Genomic DNA, 21571 nt, shown 5'->3' with positions numbered 1-21571 from the left:
AAAAAAAGGATAGAAAAGAGTGCTCAAATATGAGGGTCTCCAATTTTATCTAAGATGTCAGGGATGTCAGGGATGATGCTCCAAGGAAGTGACATTAAACTAGGACTGAAGGAATGGATAGATGTTGGTGAGGCTGTGTGTGTGTGTGTGTGTGTATGTGTGTTGCACAGGTGTATGGGAGTTGAGATTGTTCCAGTGAAAGGAAACAATGCCCACCATGGCTCTATGGTGGGAAAGAACAGAACATGTACTTGGAATCGATAGAAGGTGACTCAGTTGAAGTGCGGTCCAGGAGTGGAGCAGGCGGGTAGCATCTAGACCATGCTTAACCCTGTAGACTGCTCAGAAGTCTGAATTTCATTCTTAGCTCAGTGGGAAACCACCAAAGGGTTTGAGGACAGGGTCTTACAGAGTTGGCTTTACAGTTTAAAAGAGTCACCCTATGAAGAGCACATTGGCCATGGGTCAAGACTTTAGACAAGAAGACCATGTGGGAAGCTGCCACAAAGGTCTGGGCGAGAGGTTTGGTGACTTGGTGATAGAGAAGTGGGTGGATCTGAGATGTAATTCACAGTGTTAGTGTTGTGGCTTTCAAACTTTCTTGACTGTGAACTATGGAAAGAAATCTATGTTGTATCATGGGCCTAGTACACAAATGTGTGTGTGTGTATATATGTGAAACAAAGCCTTCATAAAACAGTATTACAGGCAAGACACACTGATATAGTTCATGCCAGGTCTTGAAGTGCCACATGTGTGTCATGTGTGTGTTATGTGCTTGAAGTGGGTGGAGAGTGTTATGGGACTTCATGAGCTATGACAAGGAGTCAGGATCTTCACGCTGCAGGGAGTGGAATAGCGCCAGAGTTTTACAGATTTGTTCTTTGAGAGAGAGAACCTTAATGGCATAGAAAAAAGAGCCATCTGATAGCAATGCTAAGACAGAAATAATTTGTCTATGTCCTTCTACTCCATTTCTTCCTCCTCCTCTTCCTCTTCCCATCTTCCTCTTTCTCTTCTCCTTTCTTTCCTCTTCCTCTTTTCCCCCTCCTCTTTCTCCCCCTCCTCTTCCTCTTTCTTCTCCTCTTCCTTCCCCTCCTCCTCCCCTCTTCCTCTTTCTCCCCTACTCTTCTTCCTCTTTCTCTTCTTTTTCATCTCTTCTTTCTCTTTCTTCTCCTTTCTCTTCCTCTTCCTTCCTCTCCTTCTCTTTTCCTCCTTCTCTTCCTCTTCCTTCTCTCTTCCTCTTCATCTTCTTTCTCTTCTTCCTCCCCTTTTCCTCTTTCTCTTCTTGCTTCTTCCTTTCTCTTTCTCTCCCTGCTCTTTCTCCCCCTTTTTCTCCTCTTCCTCTTCTTTTCCACTCCTCCTCCTCCGCCTTCTCCCTCTTTCTCCTCTTCTTCCTTCTCCCTTCCTCTTCTTCCTCTTTCTCCTTGTCGTCCTCCCTCTCCTCTGTTTCTTCTTCAGCAGAAATTGGCAGACTTTTCTGCCAAGGCTGGAGAGTAAATATTTTCATTTTTTGAGGCCATTTGGTCTCTGTGGCCACTACTCAGTTCTGTGGTTTTGAAAATAGCTATAGATAGTATGTAAATGAATGTCACAGCTGTGTTATCAATAAAACTTTATTTACTGAAACAGCTGGTCGGCTGGATGCAACTTGTAGGCTATGGTTTGCTGACTTCGTCCTAAGGAACATGGGGACTATCCTGTGGGATCAGTATCTCACTGGGATAAGACCAGTGTGCTGGGGCATGGGGTCTGTCTCACCTGGGCTGTGGTGGCTCTTGGGTGAGGCTGACACTTGGAGAGTTTGCATTTGGGGAGCCTGGAGTTTAGAAGCCAGAATTAGCGTTCTTACTTAGAAACATCCCATCTTCCACCTCAGATTCAGCCACAGGCAGAATGCAGACTATAAATTGAATGTTCATCTCAGCTCCTCAGTGCTGCAAGGCCGAAGCTGGACTTGATGCCAAGCTAGGGTTTACTTAATACAACCCTTCTGGGCACAGCTCCCTGTGTAGGAGCCACACATAGGTGAATGCAGCCTTTGTGCCAGGAGGAATAGCTCCTGAGAGGAGATGCCTTGGGATGCCTTGTTGGGGCTGCTTTTCCTCTCTCCAGGAATTCCTGGGCCTAGACCACACACCTAAGTGCACTTGGAAGCAAATGGCTAGCCCAGGAAGGTGCCCACAGTGGGTACCTAGTGCACAGGGACTACAGAAAGTGCCCTGCCGAGTGTGGCAGTTCAGAGGCTTCACCCTGCAGCAGAAAAGGGTCATGGCCCCATGGCCCCTCTGTCTCTTCTCCTGCTGTGCTCGTGGAAATCGTCCTTACCCTCTAAGGTCCTCTAAGGATGTTCTCTATGGGGATTGAATCCTCCAGTCAAGAATAATTTTCCCTCTTGTGAACTCAACCCTTTGTATGTTGGAAGCTTGGGGCACCAAGTACGCTCATGAGTAGGGCCCTAGTCTGCCTCTTGGCATGGATTATAAAATCTAAGAGTGCATGGACTGTGGTTCATCCATCCTTGAATTCCAGCTCCTAGCCCTGTACAAAGAAGGAACACAGTATCTTGGAGAGTCAGTGTGGTGTTTTGAAAAGGGCCTGGTCTTCAGTTGTCTGTCAATTTCTTCCTCTGAAACCTTGGGCAACTTTGACTTTTTGGATCCTCAGTTTTATAATCTGTAAAATGGGCCTAAGAAAAGTAGACTTAGATATGTTTTGATGATTACGGATACAATATCCATGCAGGTTGTGTGCCCATTCCGTTGTTGATGACTTTGCCATTGTTGGCTCGATAAGGATTCTCATCCAGAGGAGCTGGGAAGTGTTTGGGAGATCAGGGTGAGTTCCCTGGGTAAATTCTCAGGATTCAGCACTGTGTTTGCTTTTCATTGACTCTACGACACTATGGATTATAAGATGCTCTGTTATTTTATGTACCTCTGAATAACAGAATCACCTAGTGAGCTTTCACATGTCTTGGTGCCCAGCCCTGCTCCAGACCAATAACATCAGTAATTTGGGGTGTGTACATTGGTTTTTTCATTCACTTATTTTTTCATTTTATTCATTTTCTTCATTTTTTTTAAATCAGTATTTAAAAACCTCTTTAGGTGATTCTATTTTGCAGGCAAGATTAAGAACCATTGTACTTTTAAAAGAAACACCTCTGTCTATTATACGATGATTCAATGCTTCCTTATCACTCGGAATTTTTATTTTAATTTTTTTATAGAGCTTAGACTTTCTATCAGCTCCTGAGGGATCCATAACCACTTCTTGGTCAAAGAAGGGTCTCTTCTGAGAATTCTGTAACAGCTAACAGACACCAGAACTGCGTAGTGGCCAGGACCTCTTCCTTGCTGTGCCTGGAATACAGTCCCTGAATTTGCAGCCCAGCAGGTTCAGTAGGTTCGGGGAGAGGTGGACAGGACAAAGAACTGTGAGGACTGCATGGCACCAGGAGAAGGATGGTGGTGGTCACCGGGGAGGGGACAGAGCAGCCGTGTCTTCCATCTTCCCTGTGGTCACTGCTCAGCTTCAGTCCTGGAGAAGCTGAAGGGTGGCTGAGCTGGGCCATTGTTAGGCATACTTGATTTCAATCCTGATTAGAGAGACGATAAAATGGGAAACTGTGTATATTTTAGAATCAGTGGAATATGGTGGATCATGTGCTAGATGGTAAACCTGCTTAGAAGTAAGTGGTCACCAGCAGCTTGGCTTTGCAAAGGATGACTGGGCTCCTGCAGACAAGGCAGAATCCAGAGCTCAAGGAACAGTTTGGAGGGTCATGATCGCCACTCTCCCAGATAGTCACTGATGGAAGGACTCCCCCATCTGATACCATTTTGCTGCCCAAACCTGCTCCTGCCTTGGAAATGAAGCTTGTAAATCAGGGATGATTTTGAATCCAGGCTGTAGCGTGTGTTTGCTACATGACTTCAGGCAAACCCTTTAATTTTTCTGAGCCTTATTTTTCTTAGCTATCTAATGGGAAGGAGTCACCACCTCAGAGGACTGTTGTGAGGATTAAATAAATTACTGCAAGTAAAATATCTGTCATGTGCAGACAGCAAACAACTAGCAAATGACAGCAATTGGTTTCTTAGTGCTCTTACTCTGTCATTGGTTGTTCTTAGTAGCATTGGGAGTTTTGTACTTCTTGTTTTGGTCAAGAACTGGGGGCACTGAGAAGGAAGCCCTAACTGCTGGGGAGGAGCTGATGTTTTCCTGGGGTCTTGGCGGAAATGTGTTTACTGCACTTAGAGTCTCTCCAGGATGAGCTCATTATTTTCTCTCTGTAGCCACTTCCTTATAATGAAATGATGTGGGTTCTCTTTGGTTATTTTAGTCTATTCCCTTATTTAAGACAAGTTACCCCACTTGTGACTCTAAAGAAAGCCTTTCAGCAACCACACATGCTCAATTTCTGAAGCGGACGGCTCTCAGGGTTTATTTTTAAACCAGAAACAACATCGCAAGTGGTAGCAGGATTCCCAGGCCAGCCCACTGCAATCTTCAGTCACTAATGCTGCTGAATGAGAGTAATAATGAATGGCATTATCAGCTGCTGCCTGCACTCATTTGTACATTGGTCCAAGAGGAAAATGCACCCTGAATCCCAGGAAGAAATGCCAGGGACATGTTTTCCCGGCAGCAACATCTTGTTTCAGAAGCCACGTTGAAGGGATTAATGGGGGCAGATACTCCTGAGAAAAATACCCTCAACTTTTAAAGAGTTGTCAGCAGAGAACAGTGTCCTTGCTCTGTAGACGAGCATACCCTCATGTCTAGAGTACTTCCTGTTGGAGTCAGATGACACTGATGACAAGGTTTGTCAGAGGCATTTGTGAGAATAGGTTGTTTTTGCACTAGCTGGTCATTGGATACTACATGGTGACTGTTCACAGTCATGGCAGGAATTGACATCAAATCTGCATGGCAGAACCCAGTGCTGAGTTTTTGTCTCTCTGCTTCCTTGATGTTCTGGCATTTAGAGTGCCGATAACTGTAGGTGCTTTCCGGGATTCAGCATGGAATCCAGGCATGTCCACAGAGAGGAGAGTCATGAGGGGAACTGGGAGAAGGGCCCCCTGAGCAAGCGTTCCACTCCTAGATCTGTGTGAATATTGTGCAGTTTCAGGGCCCGAGAGGTGGCTCAAATTCTTATGTTCCCACTTTCATTCTCCACTTGCCCGTTTCTGCCTAAATTTTGTATGCTCGACCACTAAAGGCTGGTGGCTTTACAGTGTCAAGGCATGGGAGAGGTGACACTGTTGGGAAATGACCCAGCCACAGGGAATATCAACGATGCATTTGAATCCCTTCCCAGATGATCAGGGTTTGGGTACAGGGAGGGCCTGTGGCCTGTCTATGCCAGGGGAGGACCAGGGTTGGACAGCAGGTATCCAAGGCAGGTCCCAACAATGTCTTCGGCACTCCCTTGGGCTGATTCTATTGTCGTCATCCCTGCGTGGACAGACACAGGCTGTGAACAAGGCACTTCCTGTCCTCATGACTGCATAGTGTGAAGCTTGGTGGCGACAGCCTCCTGGTTTCCTGTCACTGTGTCTGGGTTCACAGGAGAGAGGACAAGACATTGGGGTTCAGAACTGGGGTCCTGGGTGGCCTTGTTTTCTCCCAGGCAGTCCGAGGCACAGATACTTGTTTGTCTCAAATTTCAGTTGCTGGCTAGGACCCATGTAGAAGCAGGAACTGCCTGCGGAGCTGAACATTATCTCATGATTCTCAAAACTTAGTGCACACAAATGATGAGGGGTCTTGTTAAAATGAAGCCCTATTCCTCTGTGATGATGCAGAAAATTAAAATGATGAAGATCATGATGATCCTGGCTTGTGTCAAGCCCCTACCCTATGCTGAGTGCAATCACTTAATGCGGCAACTTGTGAGCCACTCATGTTCCTCGTCCCACTTACAAATGGGGAAATGGAGGCACTGAGCAGTTAGAGGGACTTGCTCAAGGCCCACACAGATTCCTGCTCCTAGCCTCTTTCAGGGCCTGGGAATCTTAAGTTTTACAGGTATCTCTGAGGATTCTCCGACTCCAGTTTGAGAAACATGGTCTTTGCATTCACGGGGGTCAGGGACTGTGTCTGTCTTGCTCAGCACTGTATCTCGAGGGCTTAACATTGGCCAGGCATGTAACAGGTGTTCAATACTTGCTGAAGGAATGAATGAGTAATGTTCTCTTCCAAGGAGTCCCTTGGGAATCTCAGGAGCTGCTGCCCAATTCTCTGGGAGCATTAAGTCGTCAAGCCCAGAATTTATGCCCTATTTCTGACAACTTTGGACTTACTGCCAAGAACAATTCTATCTGGTTTCCTGATTCTGCTCACTGGATTCCTGCATTATTCCCTGGCTCTAAGTCCTTACCTCCTTAGTGGCCTCCCTGTGTCTCTAGACCCCAGGCCCTCCCTTGCTCTTGTCAGTACCTCTATTAGGGACTGGGATTCTGTCTCCAACAAAGGTGTAGCTGCTGGGCAGGATTTCCAGATGCTGCCCTCTGGCCCATTGTTCTGGGTTCTCTGTCCCATGATCCACGTGTCTATTGGGACACCACCTACCATCTGCTGCTATAGCCTTGGGTGTCAGGTTACACTTGCTAGACTGGACTTCCAGCTCCTTCAGTTGCGTTCTTTTCCCATAGTGGCCAATTCTAGCTCCTGAGCCTGGCTTCCATCCAGCCTGCCTTGTCATGGAGCAGTAAGTCACAGTAAGTCAGCTGTGTTTTAATATAGCCAGGTGATGCGGATCTTAGGGATCGGAGTGGGCGGGCGTGGGTTCAACTTTTGGCTCTTAGGGTGAGCACTTTATTTCTCACAGCCTCAGTTTCCATACCTGTAAATTAGGAATGATGGTCCTAACCTCCCCTTCAGTGGGTTGATGTGAACATTAAATAGGATTGTGCACATAAGGTGCTTAGTGTCATGGCAGCCATGACACTAATAGTTCAGTTTTAACTGTTATGCGAGTTTGCCATTCATCCTTAAACAAGTCATCAGTTTTATTTTGAGATGATTTTGACGGTTAAGATTTTACATTAATGTTTTATTTTAAATTAGTCCTTCAATTCTATGCCAAGACAAACAAAATTCACTTCTCACTCCCTATGCAGCCTGGTATAGCAGAAAGAGCATGCACTTGGGAGACAATCTTGGGTTTTGTTCTTGGCTTGGTCATGTGGCCTTAGTACTCTCATTTAACCCTTCTGAATCTCAGTTGCTACATCTGTAAAGTGGAGATAATAGCCCCTTTTGGGTTTGTCAGGATGATTTAGTAACTGCTTGAGAAAGCACCCAGCATGAGACAGACAGCAGATGCACATTGAATGTGCCTCACATCATCCTTGACCTTGCAAGTGGAGAAACTTATTAGAAACAGACCTGTCTGCTCAATGTGCCCTGCTTTTGCTTCCACAAACCATGTGGGATAACTGTTCTAGGAACTTTGTCACATTTTGCATGCCAGGGAATTTCTAGCATATGACGGGGAGTCCTCCTGGCTTCAGTATTTGCTTTGCACACATGCAATTAGTTAATCATTTATTTTAATTATTTATTTCCTGTCTGCCTTTTACATATCTTGGCCAACTTCCCAAGGACAGGGACCATGTCTGTCCACTTCACTGCTCCATACCCCTAGCAGATCTCATGAATACTTGTTGCCTCCTAGATCGTGGAGAAGATTGGAGAAGGTGTTTGGTTCAGTCTCCAGTTTGTCACAGGGGTTTTCCCTTCATGGTTCCTAAAGACGTAAAGCAGCCTTCACCCTAGTGGAGTCTTAGGAAGAGGACTGGGGGCTCTCAATTACGCCAGCTCAAGTTGCCTCTGTCTCCATCTGCCTCCCCTGGTGGCAGTGGCTGTGTTCAGTGTGTTGTCTCTGAAGTTTCTTACTTTACTGCCACGAGGATATCCAGCCCCCTGTATCCTTGTTGCTATCTTTTTGTAAGAATAATAATGATGTAGCAAAGAGAACTGGTGATATTCGAGATCATCATAGAGGACATACAGGGCAGTCTAGGACTCTGGGTAGCTCCTGAAGGTGAAGCTGCTGGGCCTAAGGTTGAATAGTGAGAATGGCTAGTCACCATACTCTGTGTCAGCAGGGCTGTCTCCATCCATCCATCCATCTATCCATCCATCCATCCATCCATCCATCCATCCATCCATCTATCCATCCATCCATCCATCCATCCATCTATCCATCCATCCATCCATCCATCCAATCCATTCATTCATCCATTCATCCATTCTTCCATCCATCCATCCATCCATTTGTTAACCCAATCGTTCATCCATCCATTTATCCATTTAATCATCCATCCATCCATCCGTCCATCCATCCATCCATCTGTCCATCCATCCATCCATTGAATCATCCATTCATCTAATCATCTATCCACTTATCCATCCACCCATCCATCCGTCATCTATCCGTTCATCTATATCTGTCCGTCTGTCCATTCAGTCATCCATCCATCCATCCATCCACCCATCCATCCATGTAATCATCCATCCATCCATACATACATACATTACATTACGTACATCATCTACCCATTCATCCATCTATTCATCCATTCCTTCAATCACCCATCTATTATCATCCATCCAATCATCTGGTCATCCAGTCATCCATCTATCATCCATCCATCCATCCATTATCCATCCATCAATATATCCATCCATTCAATTACCCATTTATTATCGATCCAATCATCTATTCATCCAGTCATCCATCTATCATCTGTCAATTCATCCATCCATCCATCCATCCACCCATCTAGCCATCTATCATCTATCCATTGATCCATCTATCTGTCCATTCTTTCAATCATCCATCCATTATCATCCATTTAGTTATCTATTCATCCAGTCATCCATTTATCATCCATCCATCCCTCCATCCACCCACCCATTGTTCATCCAGCTGTCCATCCATTTATCCATCCATCCATCCATCCATCCACCCACCCATCTACCCATCTATCCATCCACCCACCCACTCATTCATCTACCCAGTCATCCAGTATGTTAGGAACTGTGGTAAGTCTTGGTATATAGTGTGAGCAAAACCAGACATGTATCCTGCTCTTGTGATACACATTAATCAAGTAGTCCCACTAAAGGATTTATAATTATGATGCAGGTACTTCGAAGGAAAGAGCATTTAATGAGGGAATCTTAGTGTGGAGAGCCACAGAGGAGGCTTCTCTTTGATGAAGTGATATTTGAACTGAGATAAGAATAAGGAGTGAACAGTCACTGAATTCCTTTTATGTACCAGGCCTTGTTACAATTATTTTTACCTGATTTGCATGGGCTAACTTTTCATCCTTACAATGAATGATCCCATAAAGGAGGAATGATTGTCATCCCCATGAAGAACTGAGGCATAAAGAGATTTAGACCTCTGCCCAAGGGCGTAACCACAGGTCAGTGACAGAGCTGGATTTCGGGCTAGGAAATGGCTTAGAATCTACTTCTTCTTCCATCTAGGGGTGGGTAGGAGTTAGAGGAAGAGCGATGGGGAATGAAAGGACTTTCCAGGGCACGAGCTGGGCACTGAGGTGAGGTTTGGGGGCATGGATGATTCCATAGAGTGGCTGCAGGGCAGAGAGTGAGGAGGAGATGGAAGGCGAAGGGGCAAGAGGTGTGGGTAGATGCCAAACTATGTGGGGCTTATAGACCGTATTAAGGGTTTTACATTGTTCTCATTTGAGCAGTGGAGGGTTTTAAACAGGGAGAGGGAGTTGGGAACACGATCAGATTTCGTTATGAAAAAAAATTCCTCTGGAGGCAATGTGAGAGTGGAGGAAAGGGAGGCTGGAGGGGTGCAGGGATTTTCCTTTGGAGGCTGCTGTGAGAGCTGGTGTCCTACAGCAGGGCAGTGCCACTGGAGAACCACAGGTATATGTTAATGTCTTGGAAAAAGATTCAGGGAGTAAAATTGCAAATTTTGGATATGGGAGGTAGGGATGAGGGCCCTCTAGTTGTCAGAATGTCTTCTCCCCTCAGATGACTGGATTAGTTGGGGTATTGATGGTGGTTATAGTCTTCCAGAGTCCTCAGTCCTTGTTGACTATGGTGGGATCGTGACTCTGGGTCCCACAAGGATGGATTCCTGTATCCTCAGGCCAGTGCCAGGGACACAGGACTGTAGCATGTGCTGTGGAGCCCACGTCAGGGCCTGAGCCAGACACAACATTTCTTCCTCTTTGCTGATCTGATCCACATGGCCATTGTTAGATCCATGGCTTGGGTCCTAGTTCTGCTTGTGTACCGTACTGCAGTTTCACTTACTTTGATCTCATCTCGATTTGTTCCTCCAGACGAGTAAGGCATGCCCGCTCATTCGCATGAGCTTAATTACCCTGTAAGTGTCTGTTGATGTTTCTGTGTGGGTATTCTGTCTCTGATCCCGAGTGACTCCAAAGCTCTGGGCATGGTCTGAGGCTCTGACAACATCCTACTTGGGGGGACAGATGGAAACACTGTATTGATCCCGCTGGGAGAAATCTCCCTGGCCGCTAAAGGAGCTTTGTAAACGCTCACCTTTCTTTTGATCTCCAAAAATGGAGCTTTTGGTGAAATGTGTAGGTAGCTTATTTTTGGGTAATTTATCCTGTCACTGAGTAACCCTCGGGAGCCTTGGAGCTAGTTGGATTGAGTGTAGAATGCAGAGATATTTCTTGCCATTCTTCCAGGATGGCATTGATGGAGGTATGCTGGGATTTTATGGGGTAGGAGCAGAGAAAGTTAGGGTCGGGGATAAGGTCATTGGCTTTACTGAGGTGACCAGAACTTGTGGCAAATTTAGGGAAGTCTTATGTATTGCAGGAGACACAGCAACAGATATATAAACGGTGAGTAACCAGCCAGGTAGGCAGCAGCCTCTTGATTTATTTTTAAATTTTTTATTTTCCTTTTTATTTTTAGCTGGCATATCGTAATTGTACATACTTATGGGATATAGAGTGCTATTTATATATGTGTATACAATGTATAGCAATCAAATCAGGGTAATTAGCATGTCCTTACCTCAAACATTTATCATTTCTTTGTGTTGGGAATATTCAAAATCTTCTCTTGTAGCTTTTTTTTTCTTCATTTATTGGTGTTGGGTAGTAAGACTCTAAAATATATCTGATGGCACAGGAGGAAAGGGCCCCAACCCTGCAGTTTAGGGGATACTAGGATGGAAGCTTAGTGTCAAGACTCAAGCTAAGGGGTCTGGGTTTCGAGACTGGGACAATGCTTAAGTTCCAGTATTCCAATTTATATGTGAATATATAAATATTCCAAACCACCTATAAATTAGTGGTATAAAAGATTTTCAATGCTCACAGGTTCTGAGGGTCAGGAATTTAGACAAAGAATGTGGGAATGGCTGTTTCTCCTCCACAATGTTCAGCACCTCTGCTGGGAAGACCTGAAGGCTGGCAGCTGACTCGTCTGGAAGCACATTCATTCTGGCATCTGCTGTTTGATGCTGGCTCTTGGCTGGGGCCCGAGCTATGTTGTCGACTGGGACACCTGCATGTGGTCTCTCCATGAGGGCTTGCTTGGGCTTCCTCGCAGCGTGGCTCCTGAGTTCCAAGAATGGGCATCACAGAAGAGCAAAGTGGAAATGAATGGCAATTTTATAATATATCCACAGAAATCACATAGGGTCACTTCCCTGTGGCCATGACAGTCTCGAAGGTCCACCAGGTTCAAGGGAAGGGGGCATAGACCCTACCAGTTGATGGGAAGAGGAGCAAGGTCACATTGTTAGAAGACAGGAGATCTTAATGTGTGCATCCGTACAAAATACCCACACCCGACCGCAGGATGGTAGAGAAGATTGTGTCGAGGTCGGTTATCCCCCACTGAGGAATCTTTGATTAGAGCTCATCAAAGGTTCAGAGGGACCTTTTGTGCTCTGGGCTAAGCTTTAATTATCCCAATGGAACATCCTGAACAGTAACCTATGGCTGTGGTGACGGTGCATCTGAAAGGCCATTTGCTTTAACTAAAAAATGCTACCAGTCTTCTGGAGATGTGTCTACAAATGGCACATGACAATCTGATTGAGTCTCTTGAATGATTGCAGACTTCTCCCCCAGTGCACTGTTCTCAGAGCCCCCCAGAGCTTGTTTTGTAGCTTCATCCGGCTACCCATTTATCTGTGCATTTATCTTTCCAGCTACCTAGCGTTTATTAAATGCCTGCAGTGTAGTAGACATTGCACGGGGCATCATGAGCAGGAGAAGAGGTAGAAAAAGCCATAGACTGCAGCAGATCATGGGCCATACCCTCAAGGAACGCAGTCTCTGAAGGGATATTCTTGTATAAGTAAGCAGGGCTGCTGAGGACCTTGGAACAGCTCTTGTCTGCAGCCGAGTACGATGAGTAAAGTCACAACCTGGACCTGGAGTGCATTTGATTTTGGATATCTGTGTGACTCTCCTCCTTCCTCTAGTCCCTTCTGTTGGGTACTAGCAGGGAGTCCACATTTGCCATCAAGGAAGCTGGTACCCCGTTGGGCTGGGCTTTACTAAGCTTGCAACACCCAGGGTATATAAAATTCAGAGCCAGTCATGCATCTTACATAAATCAGATGAAAGGAAGCAGATATGTTATGTCTGATGGCATTGGGACACAATCGTTTTTGTTGACTGCATTGTCTTTAAGCCATGCATTTCCCATTCATCCCAGAGCTGTACATTGTAGCTCAGGGCTGTGTTATCCATAGGCACCTTTTGGGGGCCATTGTGGTTTGGTTTTCCTTTCCAAGCACCTCGCAGAGACCTGCGGAGTCCTCCTTCCTTCTGCCTGCAGCCACCCACCTTCTCCCACGTGGTGGAAGGAGATGCCTCTGCTCCATCCTGCTGCTGGGGTTGGGCTCATTTTTGCCTCCTTCATATCTGAAAGGGTTTAGTTTCTTGCTGTGGTGGTGAGGAAACAGGGAGATGTGAGGTCCAGCCGATACAGAGGGCAGCCAGGGACCAGCAATGTGGTGGCACTGACGAATAGACCAGGAGAGACTTGTAAGGGTGCACCGAGGACACCAGGCAGTGATCATGTGCACTGGGGATCTCATGCATGGTCTCCAGGTGATCAAATGGCTACGTTTCAGGGACTCTTTGGACATTATTTTAAAACATATACAATTTTAATTGCACTCAGTTAAGTCACAGTGAGCCGTGGTTTGGATGGAGATATATATATATAATATATATAATGAATATTATATATAATATATGTATTATATATATATATAAATAAACGTGAAGGAACAAATTTTAGAACTAGCTCTTCCTCATACCTCCCAGCCTCATCACCCAATACATGACTTGGATGGTGGAAGTGGTTCAGGTGAGGTGTCCTTCTGCCCTGTCGGTTGGTTAATGGATAATTCAGGGTCCTGTTGACGCATCTACTCTGCAGTGCCATACTGAGTGTGGTCAGCCAGGGCATTATGCTCTTGCTGGTGACATCAGACAAGGGCCCAGGATTGGGAGTACAGGTGGCAGGAGTGTCCCTTGAAACACTAAGCTTCAGATTTACTGAGTATTTATTAAGCCTTTCTTAGGGCCAGGTGTGTTGCCTTTTCAAACATTTAATCCTTAGAACAACCATTGGAGACAGAATGTCATCCCTACATTTCTGAAGAGGAAAGGGAGGCTCAGAGAGGTAGAGGAATTTGTTGTGGGTTATACAGCATGTAGCTCAAATTAAAAACCAGGGCTGTCAGGATCAAAACCTTGAGCTCTCTCCCACTTTGCATCCTGTGTGTTCAGAGGAGGAGAGAGCTTTTGCCTACCGGAAATGTCAACTCTTATTAACTGCAAGTGTTAATAAAAACAGGACTCTCTGCTAAGCACTCAAAGCAGTCCCACCTTTGCCCCCTCCCAGGTGTGCATGCAGCCCTCCACGAGCTGTCAACGTCTGGTTCCCTGCCTGGGAGAGTGGGCTGACTTGGAGCTTCTGACACAAATGGTTCAAGATACGTACTTTATATTGTTCACAGAATCTATTGGGCGGTTCATTTTGTTAACGTGAAAATGCCCCACTTCTTGTTGGCCATCTGCTTTGTCCAGAAAGTTGTCTTCCTGGTAACAGCCCTGTTTGAAACAAATCCTCCCGCCTGGTTTTCACCCAATAACAGCCTGAGTGCAAGCACTGTCCAATTTGCCAGTCGCGTAGCACAACCTTTACTTTCCATTGGTTTGTTTTGCCCTGCATGTTTGTGAGTTGCAAAGGGACTATTGTTTCCATATTTACAGCAAGCAGCAGGGCTGCAAATTAGTTTTAGTGACAAACTGAAGATTACCAGCTGTAGTTCAGGATTCAGATTTGTACTGTTACAAAAATATGTATTCATGAAACTAAAATTTCAAATTACTTCCTTCACATCTTGAAATAAATACTGTGCTGGGTATATGATATGCAGTGAAGAACTATTTCTGATTTTTAACAAAACTGAAAATTAGCATATTCAAAACACTTCTTGGTGACTTAGCGTTAAAAAAAATTTAAACACAGTTCTCTCTCTCTCTCTCACTCTCTCTCTCTGTCTCTGTGTGTGTGTGCGCGCGTGTTAGCAGTATTATAACGTTAAGGAATTTTTTCAAGATGTACAATAGATCACCTTCAATCCTATCCTGACCATACAACTAAAATCATTATTGTCCTCTCTGTCCTTGTTTTCATACAATTAACCTGTTTACACACATTTTTATTTTCTGTTCACTGAACAATGTACTATAGTCATTTACTACTTGGTTATATAGTCTTTTCAATTAAAACATTTGCTGGCTTTGCACACATGCACACAAACACACGCACATCCACATCAGTGTCACAATGAACATATTAGTGCACATATCTTCTTTCTGTTTTCTTATTGAATTATGTCCTTAAATTCTCTCGAATTACTTGGTTCAAAGATATGGACATAACTTGGCAAATATTGTTATGTGACTGCTGGAAGGGTTGTACCAATTTATAGTACTGTGTATTTCCTCTAAAAATTAAATAAGCCATAGAAGAACATTTGGAAGTAAGTTCTGTTATAATGTGACTTGAACATTCTTAAAAATCAGCCTGCCAGGCCAGGCGCGGTGGCTCACGCCTGTAATTCCAGCACTGCGGGAGGCTGAGGCTGGCAGATCATGAGGTCAGGAGTTCGAGACCAGCCTGGCCAACATGGTGAAACCACCATTTCTACTAAAAATACAAAAATTAGCCAGGCATGGTGGTGTATGCCTGTAATCCCAGCTACTCAGGAGTCTGAGGCAGGAGAATCGCTTAAAACAGGAAGGCGGAGGTTGCAGTGAGCCGAGATAGCGCCACTGCACTCCAGGCTGGGCAAAAGAGTGAAACTCCGTGTTAAAAAAAAATAAAAAATCAGCCTGGTGTCCATTATCATGTAATTAAAAAATAGGGGTTATGGAAAAAGTAAGATTGGGGTACAAAATCAAAAATATTGTCAGTGGCTCAGTGAAAAAAGAGATGGTAGTACAGTTTTGCACGTGAAAGATGGTTAAGAAATCCATAATTACTACAATAAATGTGGCATTTTACCTTAAAAAAGACTGAAAAAAAACCCTGAAAGTTGGGCTGTGGAAGTAGGTGTGAGAAGGGCTAGTAATTATTGTGGGTTGTGAAATAGGGTTTTCTGAAAGTTGTGCACAGGTGTGGGCCAGAACACACTCGCTTGGTGAACTGGGGGAGCTCATGGGTGTTTGAGGAAGTATGTGTCTGTGTGTGTGTGTGTATCGTGTTTATTCCTGCACGGCTCAGTTTAGCTAGGTGCAACTTTAGCTTTCTGCATTCATCTAGTGCTTCTTGTGGATGAAATTGTGCACAAGGAAATGCAAACTTTGCATTATGCTCAAATTATTCCCTAACATATAAATTGTGTTGGAACAAATTTGTATTTTCTTTTTTTTTTGAAATGGAGTCTCCCTATGTTGCCTAGGCTGGAGTGCAATGGCGCGATCTCGGCTTACTGCAATCTCCACTTCCCGGGTTCAAACCATTCTCCTGCCTCAGTCTCCTGAGTAGCTGGGACTGCAGGTGCACGCCACCACTCCCAGCTAATTTTTGTATTTTTAGTGGAGATGGGGTTTCACCATGTTGGCCAGGGTGGTCTTGATCTCTTGACTTTGTGATCCGCCCACCTTGGCCTCCCAAAGTGCTGGGATTATATTTGTGAGCCACCAGGACTGGCCAAATTTGTATTTTCAAAACAGGAGAAGGCAGTCCTGCCTGTGCTTTTCTATTTGTATTTCTTCTTGTCTGACTGGCGCCTTACGCTTCTGTTCAATTTGCAAACAGGAGCTCTGTTGCCAGAAGAACATTTTTATTTTCGGAATGTAGATAGGTAATTGCCTCATGTTGCTTTATAATAAGCAATTTTTTATATCTTTAAATATTTTCTATGAGGATTGCAGCAACTTTGTAATGAAGATTTCATCATTACCAGATTCCTGTCTGCTCTATATCCATGCTTTGGAACTGAGAACAACTTGAACTGCAGAATAAGCTTCTAGTACTTTCTATGTATAAGTAAAAAAAAAAAAACAAAAAAAAAAAAAACAAAAAAAAACCCCTATGTCTTTTTTTTATTTGTTAATTTTTAAAAGGAAGTTTGACTACCAGCTGATATTTATTGATTGCCTCTTGGGTACAGTGATGTGCTTTGCAGCCGGGTAGGGCAGGTTGAGTTTTCTCCTTGACAGAAATCCTTTCTGAGCCTCATCTTCAAAATGGAATGGGATTGGCTTCCTAATAGGGAGGGCTGTGGCTGTCCCAAGATGTATCAGTTCATTCTCATACTGCTAATAAAGACATACTGGAGACTGAGTAATTTATAAAATAAAGACGTTTAATGGCCTCACAGTTCCACATGGCTGAGGAGGCCTCACAATCATGGCAGAAGGCAAGGAGGAGCAAAGTCACATCTTACATGGGGGTAGGCAAGAGAGCTTGTGCAGGGGAACTCCCATTTATAAAACCATCAGGTCTTGTGAGACCTATTCACTGTCACAAGAAGAGTATGGGAAAAACCCACCCCCGTGATTCAGGTATCTCCACCTGGCCCTGCCCTTGACACATGGGGATTATTACAATACAAGGTGAGATTTGGGTGGGGACACAGCCAAACCATATCACAAGATAATGGATTTGACATCGCCACTTCCTGTTGAGTAAATGTGAGTTTCCTCCTATCCTTCCATCCCAGTCGTGGGTTTCTCCATAGACCTACCATCCTCTACAACCTCCTATGGGGTATGAAGGGGGAAAGGGCATCATCTTTGCCCCACCCCTTAGGAGAGTGATCCTCTGAGCCCTTCTGGTAGAAAAAGCATTCTACCTTTCTTTCTGGATAAGCTTAAGGTGATCTAGCCTCAGTAACCCAACACCCTACTGGAGAGAAAAAACTTGTGGTTTAAGAGGCATCAACGGTCTCTTATTGGAATTTTCCCAGTGTACAGTGATGAAACACTTGTGCCCTTGTATTACAGGCCACTTGAAGCACCAACCCTTGACCTGAGCCAGGGTTCAGGTAAACTCTGTTCCCCTCACTTCTGAGGCTGCCTCTCTGGATGCTGGACTTGGCCACACTTTTACAAACAGACACGGATTCTCTTAAAAACTAGGAAGGGATTATGACTTACGCATTGGGTATGAACACTCAGAAAGATACCACCAAAGCATCTCAAGTTTGGTGATGCCAACCCAAAGAAGCTGTGTGTTCTGACCCATTTGATGCTGCGTTCCCAACTGGGGCATTTACAGTCACCGAACCAGAAGGAACCTTCTGGAAGGATCCTTGAACAGGGATGGTCTTGTTCAAGGTTTTTCACATTTATTCTTTCTTCTTTTCCTTTTTTTGAGACAAGATCTCTCTCTGTCACCTAGGCTGGAGTGCAGTGGTATGATCATAGCTTACTGGAGCTTTGATTTCCTAGGTTCAAGTGATCCTCCTGCATTAGCCTCCCAAGTACAGGACAGACACACGCCAGCCCCAGGCTGAGTTATGCTGATTTTTTTGTTTGTTTGTTTGTAGAGATGGGGTTCTCTCTGTGTTGCCCAGACTAGTCTTGAACTCCTAGCCTCAAGCAGTCCTATCATCTTGGCCTGTCAAAGTGCTGAGATTACTGGTGTAAGCCAGTGTGCCCAGCTGTTACTTATTTTTATTGTCTAAAAATTTTCTTTTTTTAGCATGAAATGCAATACCAGGCAGAACCATAATGGCTATACCCAATCCTAGGGGGCAGGCTCTGGGTGCAGGGAGTTGGACATGGGATGTTCACTGCACCCCCATGCTCTGAGGCGACTTCCTGTGATGTCGTCATTAATCTGTAGGGCTTCCCAGAACATGGTGGGAAAATGTCTGTTTCCATTCAAGACTTTTATTTTATGGGCAGGCAGACAAGTCTGTAGGTGTGAATGACCTGAGTCACTTGGCCGTGTAACTGAAGGGCCAGGTCTTCCAACATCTACCCCGTTCTCATGAATAAGACCAGCCTCTCTTGTGCCTTCCCGTGATGAATATTTTCCATTGTGCACTCTTGCCTTGTAGACTGGGAGGCAGCAGCCCCAAACCTGCCTCTCCTTCCTGTGTTTCTTCCTCTTTGTCTTCCATGTTCCGGGTGGTCCCTGGACTCAACCTCATTCGCCTCGGCATTTCCTATACACTTGTGGAGCATTTCTGGCACCCTTGCTGATCACTTTTGTGCAGCAGGAGGGGATGGTTTCCCCTCGTGCTGCCCCTAGTGGCTTGGTGGTAACTCAGTGATAATTGTTTACCAGAAGCCAGCCTCAGTCATGAATTCCTTCCAAACATCAACTTATTTGATCCCTGCAACGTGCAACAATGTGATCATGATTCCCAGTCTTCAGATGGGAGAAGTGGGGCTCAAAGAGGCAAAAATAGTTTGATCACAGTTTTATAGGGTGGAGGCCTAGATTGAAGCTCAGGTTTATCGTGTTCCCGAGCTTGAGCCCTTCACTGCCAGCATTGAGAGGATGGGTCCAGCGTTGCCCGCCTGTTTTTGAGCTCGCATTTTTGTGTGAGGGTGGAGGGCAACTCATTTTTCACAAGCCTTTTGAAGTTCTTGAGAGGTTACTGCCTGCAGCCAAGGGGCAGCTAATGGGTGTAATTGATTTATGCTTCTTAAAATGTTTTGCAGAATTTTTAGTAGCTTTTGATGTTGGCAGGTAGTCACTTGGTGGCTGGGGATTAGGTGTTATTTTGAGAGAAAGATGCAGAGTTGAGAAGAATGAACACTTTTCCATTAGTCTTCCACACTGGATCCTAAGTTCCATGAGAACATGGACCACGTCTATGATGTTCAGATTACACCCCTCTACTGCCTTGGAGTGTCCAGCATACGGTAGATGCTCAATATATGCTTTTCTCCCCTAGTAAATAAATGGGATAACTTGAAGAAAGATTTTATGATGTTTATGGATGAAAGAGGGATAAACTATGGAATGGAGAAATTATAATATGGAGGTTGGCAAACCATGGCCACGGGCCAAATCTGGCCCACCATTTGTTTTTATAAATAAAGTTTTATTGGAACACAGCCACATTTGCTTATGTATTGTCTGTGGCTGTGTTTGCATGACGAGGGCAGAGCTGAGTAGTTGCAACAGAGACCGTGTGGCCTTCAAAGCCTGAAATATTTACCATCTGGGCCTTCACAAAAACGTTTGCTGACCGTTGAATTATAATAATGCCAGTTCTACTGAAAGAATTGTGGAAAATACTCATAATAGCACAAAGGCCTGCAAACAGATCTTTGTTGGAATAGGAAAAACAGATTCTGCCAGGGGACCTGCCTGTGTTCCCTCACTGTGCCTTCTACAGCTGGGCTAAAGCTTCTAGAACATTCCTGAAAGCAGATGGGCTCCCTAGAAGGAAGCAGTGGGTTCTTGCAGAGGCCTTGGCAGGTGGAGGAGTTCTTGGGGTCAGTAAGTTTGCATCTGGATGACATTAGGACACTAGCATCTGCCCATAGTTCTTCAAAAGTGGCCTTTGGCCAGAGTGAAGACAGGAATCTCCCTGGCCACTTTCCCAACCACCTGGCCCTGAGGGACCGTCTTACCTGTGGAAGACTGCAGAGGCAGAACCAGGCTGAAAGGAGGTATTAGCAGCCGTTCTGCTAGAGGAAACTGATGCCACCTCTGGTCCTGGATGTTTGGTGCTCCCTTCTGCCCTGGTAGGCATTTGGATCCGGACCCTGCGTCTCAGAGGGATGGCTGAGCAATAAAGCATTTCCTGAAGTCAGCATAGATGAAGCACTGGTGAGCTGTTGGGATGTCAAACAGAGCATCTCCTGCGAGGAACTCACCTAGTGAGGTCTAGCTCCTAGCTGGACCATAAGCATGTCAAGCCTGGACCAGGGAGCCCCTGCCTTGGCCAACTTCTCCACCTGCCATACCCCTGGGTGGCTTATTTGCATTTAGGATCAGGATGAGATCAGGGTTCTTAACTTGCCATAGATACCCAGCAGAGTCTGTTTTCTTCCTCCCTCTTACTCTCATCTCTCAACGTGCCCCAGTCCCTCTTGGCTTCAGGCACGTGGCCTTTCTCTGTTCCTCATGCTGACCACTGACCACACTCCTCCTTGGTTCAGAGCATTTGCACATTCTATTCCCTCTAACTGGAACTCCCTTCTCCCTGAGCTCCCCCTGCATGGCCTGTTCCAGTCAGTGGCAGCTCTTCCTTCTATTCTGAATGTCAGTTCCTCCGAGAAGCCTTCCCTGACTGCCAAGACCAGGTTGGCTACCTTGAACACACCAGGGCGAGCGTCGTTCCTTTTATCTAGAGCACTTATCTCAGTTTGCCATTCATGTTGGTTGGTGACATTATGTATTAGAAGCTGGCGCTCCCCCTGGACTGTGTGCTTCGTGGGCATGAGGGCCACATTTGTTTTTATTCACCATTACACCTCTGGTGTCTCCTGCAGTGCCTGGCATGTGATGAGCACTTGATAAGTATTTGTTGAATGAATGATCAAGTTCTATCTTTGGTCTTGGTTCTGAGAGAGTAACTGTGGCTGCCTGAAGTGTTATATTGAAAAGAAGAAGAAGAATATCAATTTGCCAAGTGCTTCTGTGTAAATTCTGTGCTATGCATTTTGGGTTGATCTGGGCTGATTAGGGGTGGGTGTTGTGTTGATTAGCAGTGTCTGGCTTGGATGAGGGAAGGGTGAGAAAGGCAAGAAGGAGTTGGTTAATGAGCTTTCGGAGAGCACCGTCTGATATACCTCACTGACCTCCTAGGACAAACAGACATTTTGCTCTACTCAGGTATTGAAGTTTTTACTGGTCACCTTCACCTCCCAGTCTTCCAGCAACATGCACACTACTGCTATCCTGTAACTCAATTGTTGCCCTTTGTGTACTTTGGAATTGAGTATGCAGTGTGGTGATGGGCGCACCCACCCCGTGCAGCTGGGCAAGAGAAGGGAGGGGGCTGCTCTGCTTACCTGGGTGCAAAGTTTGATGCTAACGTGGCTCCGCAGGTGAGGCTTGTCATCCAAGAGCA

The 21571-nt window shown here is 45.3% G+C and overlaps 1 protein-coding gene across 1 annotated transcript in view; it reads left to right on the top strand.

Moving 5' to 3' along the window:
* Positions 1-21571, top strand: part of CDYL2 (chromodomain protein, Y-like 2) — a 143250-nt gene that overhangs the window by 19739 nt on the left and 101940 nt on the right. Inside the window, exons 2-3 of the mRNA XM_011942205.1 lie at positions 10036-10199; positions 20245-20375. Coding sequence (XP_011797595.1) covers positions 10036-10199; positions 20245-20375 — 295 coding nt within the window. The remainder of the gene's footprint in view (positions 1-10035; positions 10200-20244; positions 20376-21571) is intronic.

Source organism: Colobus angolensis, unplaced genomic scaffold (assembly GCF_000951035.1).
Source record: "Colobus angolensis palliatus isolate OR3802 unplaced genomic scaffold, Cang.pa_1.0 Scaffold207, whole genome shotgun sequence".
In the NCBI taxonomy this organism is placed as follows: Eukaryota; Metazoa; Chordata; class Mammalia; order Primates; family Cercopithecidae; genus Colobus; species Colobus angolensis.
This window is presented reverse-complemented; position numbering and strand designations above follow the sequence as displayed.